The 19,127-nt window shown below is 46.4% G+C and overlaps 1 protein-coding gene across 4 annotated transcripts in view; it reads left to right on the top strand.

Annotated features, from left to right (window-relative positions):
• Nucleotides 1-19,127, top strand: part of F13A1 (coagulation factor XIII A chain) — a 165,150-nt gene that overhangs the window by 137,033 nt on the left and 8,990 nt on the right. For all 4 annotated transcript variants that reach the window (XM_082731176.1, XM_082731175.1, XM_082731177.1 and 1 more), the window contains exons 13-14: nucleotides 960-1,247; nucleotides 6,714-6,874. In XM_082731176.1, the coding sequence (XP_082587302.1) occupies nucleotides 960-1,247; nucleotides 6,714-6,874 (449 nt within the window). The remainder of the gene's footprint in view (nucleotides 1-959; nucleotides 1,248-6,713; nucleotides 6,875-19,127) is intronic.

The raw sequence follows: 19,127 nt of genomic DNA, 5'->3' as shown, positions 1-19,127 counted from the left end.
TTTCCTAAAAAAGGCACACACATCTCCAAATGCATTAGAACTTCAGTGTACCAATAGCTGTGCCAATAGGTGCCAATAGGTGTTCTTCAAAAAACAAAACAAAACAAAAAACCAAACAAACAAAAAACGTGTTTTATGTTAACTAAAATTCCTCAATGTAGGGCTCAGGCTCAGAATGTCTGATAGGCTGGAATCAAGACAGTGAACATCTATCTGGAGGCACTAGATAACCCAGTGCTCCCTAAGGGAACTTGACCTTAGAGCCGTTTGACAGGGAAGAATTGTTAACGACTTGCCAGATCTGAGTGTATGGCGCTGTGCATATGCAAAAAAAAAAGGGGGGGGGGTTCTCTGCATATTATCAGGGGGGAATGGCAAAAGGGGAAGGAGTAGAGGGACAGGACAGCAGCTGCCCAGGGGTCAGGTCAGCAGTAGCAAGTGGGACAGGCCCACGTGGAAAGAGAGACAACGAAGAAGACAGGTCTTATCAGAAAGATCTGTGAATAGGAGAAAACTCATAGAGCACAATATGGAATGGCAAGATGCAACTATGGCCAAAATCTTTGCTTAGAGAGCCCCGAATGCTAGCTAGGATTTGGGGAGGGAAGCAAACTGGTGCTACCATTTGAGAAGAGTGGAACTGGGCCAACTCTGCCCACAGAACCCCAAAGTAGCAGCCCTGGAGAAGCCCCAAGAGCAACCCCTTAGCTCCCCCCTTTCAGATAAGCCCTGGAGATGCCACTCGGCAGCCCAGGCAGGTCATAGTTCCCTGGAAACCTGATTTTGGAGAATTGGTAGCCTTGGAATAATGATGAAACCTGTCTCAAAGGGCAGTCAGTGGCTTACAGAGGCCAACGGATGAGTAGAGCACACAGTGCTTAGAGCGCCGAGTGTTTCATTATTTCTCTTGGATGGATTGCATTTCTTTTCCCCCATCATGATCTCTGAGTCTCTCCTAGGCCAAGAAGAGGAGAGACTGGCCCTCGAAACTGCCCTGATGTATGGGGCTAAAAAGCCCATCAACACGGACGGCATCCTCAAACCCAGGTCTGATGTGACCATGAATTTTGAAGTGGAAAATGCTGTGCTGGGAAGAGACTTCAAGCTCACCATCACCTTCCAGAACAACAGCAACAACCGTTACACCCTCTCGGCCTATCTCTCGGGCAACATTGTCTTCTACACGGGGGTCTCCAAGACAGAATTCAAGAAGGAGGCGTTCGAAGTGACGCTGGAGCCCTTGTCTCGTAAGCTAACAACGAGGGGGGCTCTTTTCCCGGGAACTTGTTCTCTGCCTCCCTGTCCAGCTTGGTGCTGTCACTCATTCATAACTTCCTGTCAGGGCGCCTGGGTGGCTTATTCGATGAAACGTCTGACTCTGGGTTTAGGCTCAGATCATGATCTCAGGGTCGTGGGATCAAGTCCTGCTTCTGGCTCTGCACTCTGCAGGAGTCTGCTTGAGGCTTCTCTCTCCCTCTCCCTCTGCCCATTCCCCCACTCTCTCCCTCTTTCTCCCTCTCTCTCTAAAATAAATGAATAAATAAATAATAAATAATAAATAATAAATGAATCTTAAAAAATAATAATAATAACATCCTGTCAAAGTTGAAGCTCTACCTTAGAGCTCAGGAATATGAGCCCCAGAGGAGAACCCCTTTCTGCCAGAGGGCCTCAGATTCCATCTTCCCCTCTCATGCGTAGATGTGAATACTGAAAATTTCAAGTCCTGGACCCCCCCCCCGAGTCATGAAAATTAAATATAATTTCTTGTGATTCCAGGTGTGGGCCAAGGACCTGAAACATCAGAATCTCCCCCACAACTGCAGTGGGGGTGGGGGTGCAGATTAGAAATGCAGACTGTCAGCCCCCACCCCAGATCTGTTGACCCAGGATTTACATTGTAACAAAATCCCGAGGGGCTTTTAGTGCCCAGGAAAGTTTGCGATGCTTTCCTGTGTCAGGAAATATCAGCACCACCTGCTGATACCTCTATCCCCACATCAGGTAACATTTTGGGGGACTGCCCCAGCAGGAAGGATGTATTTTGTTTTACCATTGAGAAGGTAAAAGATCTGAGCTCTGTATATAGACCATTTCTGAAAACTCATCTGCTGATATATCTGAAAAGGGGAGAGCCCCCCATTGGGAGAAGAGACTAGAGACTCAGGGCGTGCTCTCCAGGAGCCTCTGAAGGGCTTTGTTCTCTCTGCCACCTCTCATGGGGTCTCTTTCTCATCCTTGGTACTGCCCAGCCTCCCTCAAACACATGCCCTTGCAAAGCCTCTCCTTCAGTGTAACTTCAGGATATTTTAAGCAAGCTTGGGCTCGACAGACTTCAGTTTACCTTGGAGATTGCAGTTTTGACCAATCTCAGTTCTTGGGGTACAAGTATTTAGGGGGCACAGAAGTTGGTCACACAACTAGTAAAATGAGTTAACCAGGAGAAACCAGTCTCCAGGCCAAGGGTTCAGGACCTGAACCCTTCAGAGCACTAGATTTCTGTTGGCCTGACATGTGGCAAAGAAAAAGAAAAAAATTTTAAAGGTGTACAAATAACGAGTTTCACAACGTGAAGGCAAGCAAGACTAATATGGCCCTTGGGGATGACCGACTCACACATCCCAGTTGTTTTCAGGCTTTCTGGCTTCGAGGGCTGTCCCAAGCCGCAATCAGTACCCTTGTAATGTTTCAGAAAGATATTCCCAGAAAAATGGGGAACATTCCTAAGAATCCTAATTCCAAGAAACCTACCCAACCATAGGGCAACAAATTTCCAGAGCTACTGTCACGTGACTAACAATTAGGAAATCATCATGGTACATTTTGCGGGGGTGGGGGGTGTTTCTGAGAGATCTAGCACTTTTCCTATCCCACAAGATAGGAAGAGGAATAGTTAAAGACAAGAGTAGTCGGTATAAAGGACTCAAACAGTGGAGTTTAGAGAAACTGAGACTTGGAGTTAGATAAATGGAGATTTTAGGTGTGATTATGTCACCTACAGGCTATGTGTCCCAAGGCAAGTTCCTTAACTAATCTGAGCTCTTCTGTGCATAGGAACAATACCACCCACATCACAGGGTTGTAGATCCATTCCCCTAACCTTTATTTGCTGCTTAATGTCTAGATGCTATTTGGTGCTGGAGACACAGCCATGAACACAGCAGAAGTGCCACCCCTCAAGGGGTTTGTGGTCTCAAGAGGTGGGGCTGGGCAATAAACAGAGCCCCCTATAGTTTAGTAATGCACATAATAAGAAATATAAAACAGGGTGAGGGAAGGAAGGGATATTGGCGGGGGCGGAATGACCAGGGAAAACCTCTCTAATGGGATGACATTTAACAGAAACCTGGCAGAAGAAAAGGAGCAAGCTTTGCAGCCCGAAGAAACTGTAAATGCAAAGGCCCTGAGGCCAGAGCCTGTCTGATGTGTTCAAGGAGTAGCAAGGAAACCAGACTTGGGAGCAAAGGTGGCAAAAGAGAATGGATGGTTTAGACCACATCAAGAACTGTGGGGCCTTGTAAGGACTTAGGCTTTGATTCCAAGTGAGTGGAGGAGCCTCTAGAGGATTTTGAGCAGAAATGGGGTGCGATCTCACTCAGGTTTCACTATGCACCATCCTGTACCACCTCCCAAGAGTCCTATCTCTCCATCTCCTTCCCCCTTTCTCCCTAATCCAATAAGAAAATGAGCTTCTGTGAGTTGGTGGGCTGGAATGGCATGATACATTAACCCTCTCGGTCACTGATCTAGGGACAGTGACCAGGTGGACTTAACTGTATGCAATAGGTTGCAAACTGCAATCTAAAATAAATTGCAAAAAAATAATAATCATAATCATAAAATAAAATAAATCGCAACGTGTTGCCAAAAGCCACCTGATTCTAGACCTTGATCAAGCAGGTCAGACTACACTCCTCGGAGGCTCGATTGCAAAGAAGTTTTCCAAGTAGAATGCGAGGCATACTCTCCAGATTGATGATTAAAGAGAATGTGTGGGCTAGAATCAGCTTGGAAGATTTGAATAACTTAAACCTTCCAGTACCTTCAAAGGTGCTATCATTTCCACTTGGCTATATTTAGTTTTCTTTGCTTTTTGGAAAAAGAGATGAGGCAGCTCCTGTCTGTGTCTCCCTCGGCTTTCCCCAGACACAGTAAGTGATATTGGCAGGAGCCCAGCTTCACCACTCATAGAATGAAAACCTATTCTTCTTTCTCTTGCCACGTTTAATAAACTTTATCTAGAACAATTTCTTGTGCAGTGGCAAAACACAGCACTTACATAACATACTATTTCAGGAGCACTGTTCTCTTGGGCTTGGAAGCACAGCCCAGTTTCCTTAGTGCTATGATTTAGAGAATGTTCTACCCCAGAGAATATTGTCCTGGTGCCAACATTATAAAGGTAGCAAAAGCCTCCATTAAGATGGGTAGGAAGAAGTCTGGCATATTTCACCAGCCTTAAGGAACTCAGTGGTTGAACACAGCCCCTCTGCCAGTAAAAACCAGAGGAAGCCTATTATTACTATTATTATTATTATTATTACTATTTTTGCTGGAGATAGCCAAAGGCAAAACACTTCTTCTTCAAGGCATACCATTTGCCACTCCCTCCATCCAAAGCTGGGGGCATGAGAAACAGGCCCCCTTGTGCTCATCTGAGGTTGTATCCAGTCAAGGGATAGAGTCTTTTGTGTCTGGACAATTAATTTCCTGGTGAGCCATGGAGGAAGTAAGTTCCAGGATCGGGCCCAAAGAAGGCAATATGAACGGGTCATTAAAAAAGCAGAATTCAAGGACTGAGTTCCTCCTAAAGCCAAGGTCCTCCTAAATCTGGGGGCTTCTCAAAGTTGAAGATGCATCCCTATGGGTATCTTATTCAAAAGCAGATCCTAATTCACTGAGCTGGGGGGGTAGGGTTAAGGGTGGGGGAGGGGGTCAGAGAACCTGCATTTCTATCACCTGAGCTCACAGGTGATAGTCTGCAGGCCACATTCTGAGCAGCAAGCTCGTGGATGGGAAGGGCCATACTTTCTACATGAACGAAGGCTTCTGCAGAGCTGATCCTGTGGGGACCCTCTGGGTTGTTGGAGAGATGTCTCCCCAGCCTAGCTGCACATTAAAGTCAGCTGCAAACCTGTAAAATAAGGCGTGGACCCCAGCCTCGTAAACTCTACTTCACTGGGGGCTAGAGACGTCACAGTGCCTATTCATCTGTGAAGGGGCTTTGAAGCCGCTGATGAGTGTGCTGATGCACCCTCGCCTGTGGGCCGGCAAGTCAGGGGCCTTCCCTGCGCCCCGGCTCACCCTACACAGTATCCTGTCCTCATCTCAGGACTGGGGACTGACTATGCCCTGCACCTTCATGTAAAGTGATGGATGCTGGGAGTCATTCCCTTTAATAACGTCCACAAGGAGGAGGAATCTTCGGCCAAAGGCAGACATGGGGCAGGGAAGCAGTAGGGGAGATGTTGCATCCTGTGAGCCTTTGCAGAGCCTGTGTTCTGGGCACGGGGATGGAGGCATCACCACACGTTGCCCTACAGGGCCGGAAGTCCAATGCCACACTAGCACCTGACTCTGAGCAGGTGCAGCAGGTGCTATATACCACTGCCCGGGTTGGCCTCTTTGCTCCCTCGAATGCTGAGCAGTGGGAAATGAGAGAGATGGAGAAAGGGGGCAGGGCAGCCAAACAGGACCTTTCTGTTATACTCAGAGCCACAAGATAGCATTCCCACCCTCAGCCCAGATGGTGAATGGAGGGGAGCCCGGACCACTCCCCAGCCTCCAAGTGCCAGTCTCCCTGGCCTGTCCTCAACACCAAAAAGATAATGTCAGTGACTTCAGGAAATGGGCATTTGGCACAGAGGTCTTCTGCGTTGCAAATAGGAATGGGATGGGAAAGAGCCGGATGCCTCAGGTAAAAACTGATTTCATAGGCTTCATTCTCTTAAATGGAAAAATCAGGTAAGCGTGGTAGAGGAAAAGCTGGAAAGAAAAGCTGAAGAGCTGTAAGGAGAAGGTTCGGGTAGTTGACAGTTCTGCTCAAGGGTGGCCTGTGGCCTGGGAGAGAGGTTTCTTGTAGCATGAGGGGGCAGGGCATGGACTGGTGACCCTGGGTTTCACAGCTCCATATCTGTCATCTCAGGATTGTTCCTGGTCAAGTCTAAACAGCCACAGTTAAAACCCCTTTGTCCTTGATCTTGAACAGGCCTGTCATGGCTTTGCATTTTTACAACAGCAAAAGCACCGTTTGGAAAAATTGACACGTTCTCTAGTAAGGCTTTCTAAATTGGAAGGGGAGGTGAGCCATGAGAGACTATGGACTCTGAAAAACAATCTGAGGGGTTTGAAGCAACGGTGGGTGGGAGGTTGGGGGAACCAGGTGGTGGGTATTAGAGAGGGCACGATTGCATGGAGCACTGGGTGTGGTGCAAAAACAATGAATACAGTTACACTGAAAAATAATAATAATAATAAATAAATAAATAAATAATTTTTTAAAAATTTCTAGCACATTCTTGTTTTATCCAAAAGGCAGGAGACTTTGTCCTCGATTGAGTCTTCGTCCCTCACCTTGGTTGTGTGTCTGGTGGATGCTGGGGTCCTTTTGCTCCCTTGAATCCCGATGGGGTAGAGGACGGGGCACTTGGGCAAAGTCAAGCAGATCTCACTCAGGTCCTGATGCCCTGTGTGTTTGTTTCTCCTCCTGCCAGTCAAGAAAGAGGAGGTGCTGATCAGAGCAGGCGAGTACATGAGCCAGCTGCTGGAACAAGCGTACCTACATTTCTTTGTCACAGCGCGTGTCAACGAGACCAAGGATGTTCTGGCCAAGCAGAAGTCCACCATGCTGATCATCCCCCAGCTCGTCATCAAGGTCAGTTTTACCATCTCAGGCAAGGGAGAAAGCAAGGTTGTTGATTAGGCAGTCAGGGATACTTTGTGTGTGTGTGTGTGTGTGTGTGTGTGTATGCATGCATGTGTGTGTGTGTCCTGCTCAACAAAAAAAAGGGGGGGAGGGGCCTAAGATCCTCCTGTTCTTTGAAAGAAGTAAACTATCCTATATATAGACACACACATATAACACTTTCCTCTCCTCTCCAGATTTAAATATATAGATGTGGCTGCAGATATAAATATAACCTGTGGGTATAAACATACTTGTGGAGGAAGATAAAGATGTGTAATGGATGCAGATAGAATTTCAGTGTCTCCAGAGTAAAGTGGGTCAGGCATGGCAAGAAATGGAAACCACTGGGATTGTGTCCTGCCTGCCTTTGGGACAGTAATCTTCTTCATTGGGATATAACTGTATACAGTAGGAGGCACTCACTGACATGTCAGCTTGGCAACAGTGGGTTTGTGTATACGTGGACGCTTGGCAACTCCCAGTCAGATGAAGACATTGAGGATTTCCAACACTCCAGAAAGTTCCCTCATGCCTTTTCCAGTCAATAACCCCTTCCTTCATCACCAAGAGAACCACTTTCCTGACTTCTATCACCATATGGTTATTTTGCCCGTTTGCCTCGTAGTTCTTACGTTGTCACTCCATTTACCACCAGAAATCTCTCCCCAAATTGTTTGAAGAAACTTAACAGAGAAGGGCTGAGGATGGATGAAAATGGAACACAAATATGGCAACCTGTTCGCTCCCTCTTTGGAGGAACATTGGTACCATCAATAGCCACATCCTGAGACACCTTTCTGTCCTGTGAGCAGAAACCCAGGCCTCCATCCATGTCCTTGGGGTAGGGCACCTTTTGTCAGCCTTACTCCAAGGTGCTGGAGAACTTTTTTTTTTTTTTTTCCAAAAGTGATTAAAAATATTAGCACAGACGGTAAGCATCATTCTTCTAAAGGGATGATCAAAGTTTACCAAGTTGTGCATATCTTAAATGGCCCTAGAGGTGGCAGGGGTGGAGGGGACGGTAAGCCCTCGGTCTCATTAATCCTTTGCTGTGAATCATTTGTGAAGCTAATTCATTCAGCGGGGCAGCCATCAATGGGTCTAGTGCTGTGCACTTGGCACGAGAGGACTGCCATGTAACGAACGAGTCACCCCAGGCCTGGGCTTACCAAGCACACACAGACCGTGCCCATCCAGACAGCCCAAGTCCTTCATTTTGAGAAAGGCTTAAGTCATCAGGAGGCCTTCCCCCTCAGGCACCGCCCACAGCCCACGGCAGTACCATCCACACAAGAGGCCTGAGAAGATAATTGAAAAATGAGGTCAGGCAGGGTCTTCAGGCAGAACAGGAAACAGCTACAAATGGAGGGTGGGATAGGGCTCCTCTGGGGGGCCTTCAATGGAATGAGGACGGGCATTCAGTAGCGAGAGGTGCCCGTCCTGTAACCAGGGTCCCTCCACAATGGCAGGTGCTCCCTGAGAGACCTGTCCCACCAGAGGCGGGGCGCACTTCTTTAAGAACCAACGCACTGTCCCTGTGAAGGTCTCAGGAGAGAGCCCCTCCAAGCTGTGGGATGCTCCAGCCACAGCATAGGATAGAATTTAATCGTACCCCTGACAATAAGCTGGATGTATAAAGGAAACTAATACCTTTCATCTTTGAGACATCATTAATGTGAAAGATTATTTGTTGGTTGTCTTCTGGGTTTACCTAAAGAGCAGTGAAATTCCCCTGGGGCAGAGTGGAAATTCCCTTGGCCACAAGTGGAGTGACCTGGGAAACAGCAGCGTCCTTTAAAAGAGTTATGGGTTTTTTGTTTTTTAATTTTTATTTCCATAAAGGTATGGGAGATGCTGTTCCTGAAGGAAACTTACTTAGAGGCGGGGCCATTTGACCAGGGCTCCAGCCAGAGCAGGATGGAGATCCTGGCTGCTGCCCAGTGCTCTTCATTCAGGAGAGGAGGCAGGAACATCCTCACCTCAGCTGCCCCTCAACCACTAACCTCATTAACTAGACCAACCCCAGGGACGAACTAAATCCAAGCAAGGGAAGAGGTGCTCCTCATAAAACACCTCACAGCCTGACGCCATCCAGATGTCACCAAACTGTAGGGGGCCCTGGTTCCAGAAACTCTGGCTCCAGGGCTGGGGATCTGGGATGCTGCTTGGCTTACTGAAGATATGATCGTCCTGAGAGTGACTAAGAGACAGAAAGAGGACATAGAGAAAAGGAGGGAAGGGAGAAACAGGGAGAGGAGAGGTGAGGAGAGGAGAGGAGAGGAAGTTGGGGGGGGGGAGGGATGAAGGGAGGAGAGAAGAGGAGCAGGGGAGAGGAAGGAAGAGGAGGGACAAAAAGGAAGGGAGGGAAGTGGGAAAGGGAGGAGAAGGGTCGGGTGGAGGAGGGGGGAGCAGGGGGAGTAGAGAGAAGGGGAGGGAGGAGAGGAGGGAAGGAAGGTGTCAAAGGGGAGAGGGAAGGGGGCGGATGGAAGAGGAGGGGAGGGGGAAGTGAGAGGAGAGGAGAAAGAGAAGGTTATGACAAACCTTGGCCCAGGAGACCTCGGGGAGAGGGGTTGAATTCTTGTGTAAAGCAGGAGTTGGCAAAGGGGTAAAGGCCGTGAAAGCAGAAAAGCACAATGTCTAAGGGGTCCACAGTTACCTAGGATGCACGTCCTTGAATTCTAGGAAGAGGCAGAACACTTTGTCAATCTCTTTGAGCCTAGATCAGGCCCGCAGTAGACAGACCCTCTCAAGGTCCCTGTGAGGAATGCTGGGCACAGAGTGACCCTGCGTGAGAGACAAAGTGTTGGGAGGACTTGGCCATCCCCCCCTTCACTTTGGGGCAGGAGAGGGGTGAGACCGGCCTGTGGTGATGACAATGACAGCAGCTAGGAGCCACGGAGCTCTCGATTATTATACTTCTCTGGTATTATCTTAGTTAGTCCGTGTGCCCACCCTAGAGGTGGGCATTATTGCAGTCTCCATTTTACAGATGAGAAAACAGAGCCCCCGAGTGGGTGGTAGCATCATGATTAAAAAAAAAAAAAGATGGGTTCTGGGACCAAACGCTGTGAGATCAAAGCCTGCCTTCTCATGTGTGTGAGCCTTGACGCGTCACTGAATCTCTCATAGCTTCTTTTTCCTCGTCTGCAAATTGCCATACTCACCTCACAGGTTGTTGTGAGTATATGATGAGCTGATGGATGCCTAATGCCCCATACACAGTAAACACCAAGCATCAGGTGGCCGTCGTTAGTATGGTCTCTATTCTGTCCATGACTGTAATAGCATGCTGGTCAGGGAAGGAGTGGGCTCTTTCTGACTGGAAGTCTGTGCAGATAACCCCAAGGCTGCATTGCTCTTACATGAGAGCTTCCATGGAAAGTGCCGGCCTTAACAGACGGTGTGTGCTGTTCTGGGAAGGAGAGATCACATCAGGTCGAGGCACCAAAACTCAAGGTGGTAGAACACTAGACAATCCTCAATGAACGGATAACATCTCAGGCTGCAGGCATGGGTGCAGAGACCATCCCAGAGGCTAGGAGAGAGTGGGAGCAAAAGCAAGGAGAGCGGTAGGCAGTCTACAGAAAGATCAAGAAGGCCTGCCCTGGATGGAGTCCAGGCAGGCAGCAGGACACTAGTGAAGATAAACCTCTGTCCAAGGCACTGCCCTCTTCTGGGAGACCCCAGCTTTGCCTTGAGGTTGGAGTCACCTGGCAACCGGTGTGCCCCTATCCTTCCCTCCCTCCCTTTTTAGAGCAAATAAAGATCAACCAGGAGCACTATTGCTCCCACCTGTTTGAACCTATGTCACTCTCAAAGCAGGAAGGTCAGCGGAGGTGTGCTTTACCCTAATGGACCCCGTCTGGGGCAGCATGTGTCCCTGTGAAAACGGACATTGAGACTGGGTTAAATGGTGCTCCCAGTTAACTACTCCCGGCATCCACCATGCATGAGTCATAGTGTCTGATCCTCATGTGGAAAATGGCAGGGAGAGACACTCATTAAACTTTAATGAGCACGCAGCTCTTTATCTGTGCTATCAAAATATTTTGAAGAGAAAAGTATGTTTTATTAAATCAGACATGGAGTTTTTCTCATGTGTTGATAGTTGTAAGATGCTGTGAGTCAAGAAAAGATTCACCATTTTGATTTTTAGTGAACAGCTACTTTTTGGAGAGGACGGGGACATGGAGGGAATCTGGCTGTTCTGCAGGCTAGAAACTGGCTTGCTTGCCATCTGTGGTGTGTAACGTGGAAACAGGTCTGGTGGATTTCTTCAGTTCTCCATTACCAGTGAAGGCTTTAGTTTTCAGGTTCTTTAGCCAAATAGATGAGAACTCCAGGAGGGACACCAGCAGTCCCTCTGTAGAGAGGTAGAACAGCATAGTGACTTCAAAGACTGGAGTCAGATTGCCTGAATTCATAATCCCACGTGAGCTGCTTTGGGCTAATTACTGACCTCCTTCTATGTAAAATGGATCCGATAAGAGTCCTGGCCTAGTTGGGTTTCTGGGAGGGATCATTGAAATAACCCCATAAAGAGTCTAGCAAGAAATCATGGTAATCATAGCACCACTCACACCTGGTCACCATCTTGCTTTCTCTCCTCCTCCTCCTCCTCCCCCTCCCCTTCCTTTCTCTCCATCTCACACACATTGTCTCTCTGAACTTCTGAGTCCACTTTTGTAGAATGAATAACACTTAATTATTCATTCTTATTTTAATTAATAATAATTACTCTTTAAATTAATATTATGAATAATTATTAGTTATTACTCAGTACAATCCTATGCAAAACTCCAAGTTGTGAGCATCAACATCAGGGATGCTTGTGAGAATGCTTAGCCCACACCAGGACCTGGTAGTTGCTGATAAATATCCCCTGCCTCCCTCCATGCCTGGTCCCACCTGTGCCTGGGAATCCAGCAGGTGCACCCCTGAGAATTGCTTCGGGTAGCATGTGGCCCTCTGGTCTAGAGCAAACGTAACCTCACCAGGTGGCATCGATCACCGGGTGTGCAGTGTGTGCTCTGTTCCCTGGGGAACATGCCCAGGAAGGAGACCACTCTTGCAGTGCTCGGCATGAGACTGTGAGAGAGGAGACATTCCCGTGTTCCTCAGATGATCTCCATTCAGGATCTGGGAAACGAATTCATCCAAGTGCCATCATAAAACAGCTCTGTAGTATTGTCACGTGGAACCCGTCCTGCAGCCTTTATAGGACGTCACAATACACTGAAAGAACTAATTTCCTCATATGAACCAAGGACAGTTTTGCTAGGAGAAAACATAACCACTTCCTGTGTGTGTGATTAAAAAAAAACTGCAACCATGATCCCGATGTTTATGGCAGCGTGATTTACAATAACCAAGATACGGAAGCAGCCCATGTCCTTCGGTTGATGAATGGATAAAGAAGATGTGTGTGTGTGTGTGTGTGTGTGTGTGTGTGTGTGTGTGTGTGTGTATCATGGAATATTATTTAGCCATAGAAAGAATGAAATATTGCCATTTTCAGTGATATGGATGGAGCTAGAGAATATAAGCAAAATAAATCAGAGAAAAGAAATACCATATGATCTCACTCATACGTGGAATTTAGGAAACAAAACAAACAAGCAAAGGAAAAAAGAGAGAGAGAGAAAGACAAACCTACAAACAGATTCTGATCTATAGAGAACAAGCTGATGGCTACCAGAGGGTAGGGAGTGGGGGGCTGGGTGAAACAGGTGATGGGGATTAAGTAGTGCACCTGTCTCCACGAGCCCTGGGTGTCAGTGTTTAATCACTGCCAGCTGAAACGAACATCACGCTGTTTGTTAACTAACTGGAATTAGAATAAAAACATAAAATAAAAAAAGTAATTACAACCATGAACACAAGGCACCCCCAAATTTAAAGGAAAAAATCATCTAAGCATTCAAAATGAGAACAATTGAGAGTTTCCAAGCTTTTTTTTTTTTAATTTTAATTTTATTTTTTTTATAAACATATTTTTTATCCCCAGGGGTACAGGTCTGTGAATCACCAGGTTTACACACTTCACAGCACTCACCAAAGCACATACCCTCCCCAATGTCCATAATCCCACCCTCTTCTCCCAAACCCCCTCCCCCCAGCAACCCTCAGTTTGTTTTGTGAAATTAAGAGTCACTTATGGTTTGTCTCCCTCCCAATCCCATCTTGTTTCATTGATTCTTCTCCTACCCACTTAAGCCCCCATGCTGCATCACCACTTCCTCATATCAGGGAGATCATATTTGATACCATTTTGACATGGCTCCCTGCCTCCTCCCACCCCGTGTTGGGCCCAGTCCCCACTAGGTGTTGGGCAAGAGCCCGGCAAGCAAGGCGGTAACAGGCATGTGCTCCTTGCTTATTTGCTCCGTTGGCTGAAAGAGTTTCCTTCCCTTTGATTCCTCCCTTCTAGCCACTCACACATTTATACATGCAGGTATTCAATCCATCCAACAAATAGTTATTTGGTGTGCACTCTGTAAATAAGTTGTAGCAAATGCTTTAAAAAAAAAATACCAGAGAAAAACTCAACACCGGGAACATTTTTATTGACTTATTCTCTGAAATGGGGAGAGACTGCTGATTTCCCTTCTAGCAGTGGCTGCCTTCAGTCAGCTCCAGAAGTGCTGTGGCTCTGTTCTAGCTCAGGTTGGCTGTTCTAGCTCAGGGCCAACAAAGGGAAGTGACTCATAGAAATCAACATGCGGAATGTCCTCTAGGCTTGCAGCCTTGAGGACCACACAGGTCCCACAGGAAATGTCCCCAGTGTCACCCACCTCCAGCCCAGGAGTGTGCTGAGATCTTCCTTTGGGCAGGCCCCACTCCCGGCCAACACTGGTGCAGATAACCCAGCCCGGGGATGGGGGATGCAGGGAGGAAACCAAATCCAACCCACTCACCACCTGCTGTACCATACAGGGAGCAGCATTGGCCCCGAAAAAGGGGTGCCCTTGCCTAACTTGCACAGATAAACCCCAGCACTGTCTTCACATCCACATCTGCTCTGATTTGAAACACTATTGGTTTTTCTTCACTGGAACTCAGCAGTCTTACCGAGGTTAAGTATAGAATCCTCTCCATTCCCCCTCTGCTCATGCTCCCCAAAGCCCCTGTTTTAACCAGAGGAGAGCAAAGCAGAGGGATGCCGTGGGGAGTGCCTGAGCCCTGCTCCTCCAGCATCTCAATTCACATGCCTCTATCCTGGAGGGAAGGTAAAATTGCAGAACTGCTTGAGGAATGAGTGCCCCCATGGCAGCTACTGGGTAAATCATTTTGTTCTGTGACAGCGTAAACATCTGAAACTTTCCAGCCAGGCAAGAAAGGCAAGAAAGAAAGAAAGGAGAAAGAGAGAGGGGGCGGGGAGGGAGGGAGGGGAGGAAGGAAGAGGGACAGAGAGAGAGAGAGAGAGAAAGGAAGGAAAGAAAGACTGTGTTCTGTCTCCTGAAGCCTAGCCAATAGAACCCTCCAATGTCACCAACCAAGCACATTTATCCGTTCCAACCTCCCTTGGGTTCTCCATGACTCTGCGGCATGTCTGGACCACCAGGATGACCATAGGTCACCGGGAGGCTGGTCGGTGTGGGGACCTGAGCTTCTCCACTTTTTCAAGTGTTGGTGGAGGCTGGCAGGTTCTCTGGTTGTGGCTCTTTACTCCAGTACCTGAGAAACCATTTCTGTCCTTCCGCAGAAGAGGACTTCTGGGTGAGGAAGTTCTCGTGGTCATGCTGGCAATTTCAGATTCTCCCTCTAAACATCAATTGCCTTTAGATTCAATAAGTGCCACGTTCCATATGCTTTGTCAGATGATTTCACATTTCCTCCCAAGAACCACACAGGGAAACAAGGCCCAGAGAGTTGGAAGGACTTGGTCCGAGGTCACACAGCAGCAGCCCCTGGTCTTTACAGCCTGAGTGCAGCACTCCCTCCGCTCCCCCTGACGATAGTCCTGTTCTGTGTCTCACCCACTGCAGTGGTCCCCCTTGGCACTGTCTTCTCAATCTGTGGAGAAAAACAAGGATATGAGTCTATGGGGTCCCATCCTGAGGGGCTCTGAGCAGGTGTAGCCTATGTACCCCGAAGGTTCCCAGATGGGGCACCACCAGCCATGGTTTTCCATGCTCGGGGAGCTGATTCTCTGCCCATTCATGGCTGTTTGTTACAGAGGAGCAGACCGTGCACACGCTCCATCAGCCTGGAGAGCACATCCTAGACGAGGTCTCTGAGCGAGCCCTGCCACTATAAGTGTGCATTTCCATTTCCCTGCTCAGAACAGCTACTGAACAACCTGTATTTGAGAACAAAAATGAGAAATCACTGCTAACTGGGGTGCCTAAGACATAATTTTCTCTATACATTTCCCGTTTGCTATATTGAATTTTAAAAAAGAAACATATATACAAGGTAAAACCTCAAGAATAATGAATCTTATCTACCTTCCTATGATCCCACTCTGTTTAGCCTACCAGTTATTTTCTTAAAATTGTATTTCTATCTTTACCTTAAATAGAAAATCCTATTATCGTCAAGTAATGTGTCAAGCCCCTGGGGCTACCTTGTCACGTTTTACTCTGGCATAGGAATCGGATTCTCTCCCCAATGAAGTCAAAAACAAAGACTTGGGTTATACATACATTTTTAAATTTAGTTCAGGGTCAGGTTATAATCACTGTGCTTACCTGGAAGTTTAATGGTAGCCTAAGCTAATATCGTGAATGATTTCATCAGTGGATTTCAGAAGATAAAGCAGCTACTTCCATCAGAAAAAAAGTCACTATTTTTGCCTCTTTGCTGTCAGAGATGACAGTGTATGTAGGGCTTACAGAGGAATGTTTTGGAGTCAGAAAGACCTAGATTGTCTCACTGGGTTCTGCCAGTTTACAAGCACCGTTCACTTGGGTTCTTTGATTATCTTCTAAGTGTCAGACTGATGTCAATTGAATGAAGATAATGATAATGTTTGCCCCCAAGCCCATAAAGAGGGCTGTAGGGAGGATGAAACAAGATAATGTAAGTGAAACACAAGCCTGCATTACTAAAGAAACACTAAAAATTATGCGAGGTGCTATTATCAGGGCTACCAATCCGAGTCCGCGTGGGGGTGTGGTTGAGCAGTGACTGGCACCAGATCGCCTGCCTTCCCTCTTACTTCCCCTACTTACTATCCATGCGAACTCAAACAAGTTACTTCACTTCCCTGCACCTCAGTTCCTCTGGAAAACAGAGACTCATAGTGTCTACATCATAAGGTTGTGAGGATTAAAGAGTGAGTATCTGTGTGTGTGTGTGTGTGTGTGTGTGTGTGTGCCTATCAGTAACTTTCTCCTTCACCAAAGAATCAAAATAGTTACTCATTATCATGAAGTCCTACAAAAGACAAGAACTCAGTATGTCAGTATTGGTGAATGTTTAACTAGGAAAGCATCATACCCAAGTCAATATTTAAAAACAGATTTTTAAAAACTATTTTATTTATTTATTTGACAGACAGCACAAGTAGGCAGAGTGGCAGGCAGAGGGAGAGGGAGGGGGAGAAGCAGGCTCTCCGCTGAGCGGGTGCTGGATGTGGGGCTTGATTCCAGGACTCTGAGATCATGACCTGAGCCAAAGGCAGACGCTTAACTGACTGAGCCATGCAGGTGCCCTAAAAACAGATAGTTTAGAGATGCCTGCGTGGCTCAGTCAGTTAAGTGTCTGCCTTTGGCTTAGGTCATGATCCCAGAGTCCTGGAACTGAGTCCCACATTGGGGTCCCTGCTTCTCCCTCTGCCTGCTGCTCCCCCTGCTTGTGCACTTGCTTGCTCTCTCTCTCTCTCTCTCTCTCTCTGACAAATAAATAAATAAAATCTTTTAAAATTTTTAAAAGAAGATATTTTAAATAGAATATTGAGAACAATAAGGACTATCAAACACATAAAAGAGACTTTGATGTCATGAAGAATGACATATACTTTATCCTTTTCTCTGGACTGAGTAATGGCTACTCTTCTCATAAGCGAGTCCACATAAAAGTTTTTTCCTGACCTAACCTCTGGATTGCTCAAGGCTCCCTATGTTTAACTTCTTGCAAAAGCAAGAAATTCAGAAATACAATGACAATATAGGGAATTATTTTTGCAGCCCTAAAGAAAAGGGAGCAGTGTGGGTTCCTTAAAGAACTAGATTTGGACATTTTCATCTACAATGGTCTTCTCAGCATTTGGCAGATACCAAAGCATGGTGCCTCGCTTCAATCCACACGTACTGTGAAAATACTATGTCCGTTTTCCTCAAAAGAAGGGAGGAACATATCTCCACTTAGTCTCCCACACAGAAACAGTGATGTTAACTGTTAGGCAGGCTTTTCTATTTGGCTGGTTTGAGTCTCTAAGGTTCATTAGCATCTCAGTAGTCAGGCAGAGGAAGTTTACATTCTGGGTGCAGGAGAGGAATGTCAGGAAAGGGACACTGAGTCTTTGTTAATTGCAAAAGAAACACTCTAAAACCTGAGAAGAGACCTCTCCTTTCACCCTCCCACTTCTCCCTGGCCTCCTGCCTACTCAGGATTGGGGAAGCCCAGGGAATATTTACACACCCATGGAAGCAGCCGCTACAGAAATAACATCTGAAGGGAAACTGGTTAGGCATGGTGAGGCACTATGTGAGAAGGCGTAATTTTCCAATCATGGCCAAATCTAAAGCCTGTCCATGAAGACCCAAAGAACAGAGGCCAGACTTTCAAACACTTAATTTCCCCAACACTGTCAAAAGTGACCTGGAAAGGTACACTTTGCTTGCCACAGTGCAGGAATTTTCCTGTAGAGCTAGCCTCCCACATGGAAATCATTTTTCACCTGCAGCCCATGAACCTGGGGAGGTCCATGGATAGATCTTCTGGGTCTGTAATGAATCCCCAAAAACCACACGTGAGGGGTGTATGTGTCTTGTATTTGTGCGTCTGTGTTGAGGAAGGATCAGTAGCTATTACCAGATTTTTGTAAGGGGCTTCTGTCCATACCTATAATAAATAGCATGCCTTGAAGACAACAGATGGCTACAAAATATCCCCCCTGAAATTAAAGTGATCAGACTTTTACCAATAGGGTCTCTGAAGCAGCCCCACTTTCTCCAATTCAGACAGCTTTTGTAAATATTATCTTTATCTTACATATTTAAAAATCTAAGTGTTCCGAAATTTTTTTGCCAATTTAGGAAAAATATGTTGGCCACACTCAAAAATTAAACTAAGAGAACTCAGAGTATTCTCATAAAGCACTTTTGTACTTCCAACGTATATATTGAGAGAATCAGGACATTGGGAAGGGGAGGGTGAAAATTTCAGCTTGTCTTCTAAGTGTTTTTTCTATATCGGAGATTTTCACCTAGGGAGCACTGGGTGAAAATTTAGTCAATCTAGGTGTTGACTCCTAGAAGTCAATAGGGGTGCTTAGAGTAAACTTATTATAGGCTCCATCTAAGATTCCGAGTTAATTGCTTGGGAGTAGGCCTAGACCTCTGTGATTTTAAAGTTCCCCAGGTGACTCTGTGTGCATGGCAGGCTGAAGACCACTGGCGAAGCCCTGGAGAAACCACTTGGCCGTGATCTGTGCTCTCTTGATGACACATGCTGTGGTCAGCACCATGATCCTTGTCTGTTCTACACCTGATCCCTCTGACCCTACCACTCCCTACATCCCACCCAGCAGATACTGATTTGAATGTACTAGACATGGAGAATTGGGTGCAATTTTCATTTTTCTCATAGATTTTTAAAATTCCATAGATGTAAATTTAGACACAAACTGTGTCTTAAAGAGTAAAGCCCATGAAGATTTGTTCTTTACTGCAAAGTCAGTCAGTGAGAGTCTTTTTCTATGGAAATTGTCCTTCCTCTTTTCCTCTGTTCATAAGAAAGGCTCATTTCCATATGATTTTTTTTTCTATAGTATATGACACTTAAAGAAATAAGGTGTAAGAATGGCTGAGTCCTTACATAGGAAACTCAGTCCGTAAATTCCACTGTTAAGCAGTTAACCTAATTTCACAAATATTTGCTGGGCTCTGGCTAGATGTTGGAGTTGAAAGTACACTAAATATATGGTGAATAAAACAAACTACCTTGAGCATTGCTACTCCAAAAACAGTATGTGCTATAAAGGCTTTTGCCTTGTGTCCTACAGTGTGTTTATTGTTTTATATGCATAATCCCATTCTACCCACGAGGTAGG

Source organism: Mustela nivalis (assembly GCF_964662115.1).
Source record: "Mustela nivalis genome assembly, chromosome: 5".
In the NCBI taxonomy this organism is placed as follows: domain Eukaryota; kingdom Metazoa; phylum Chordata; class Mammalia; order Carnivora; family Mustelidae; genus Mustela; species Mustela nivalis.
Note: the sequence above shows the minus strand (reverse complement) of the source record. Positions and strands in the feature narration are given on the sequence as shown.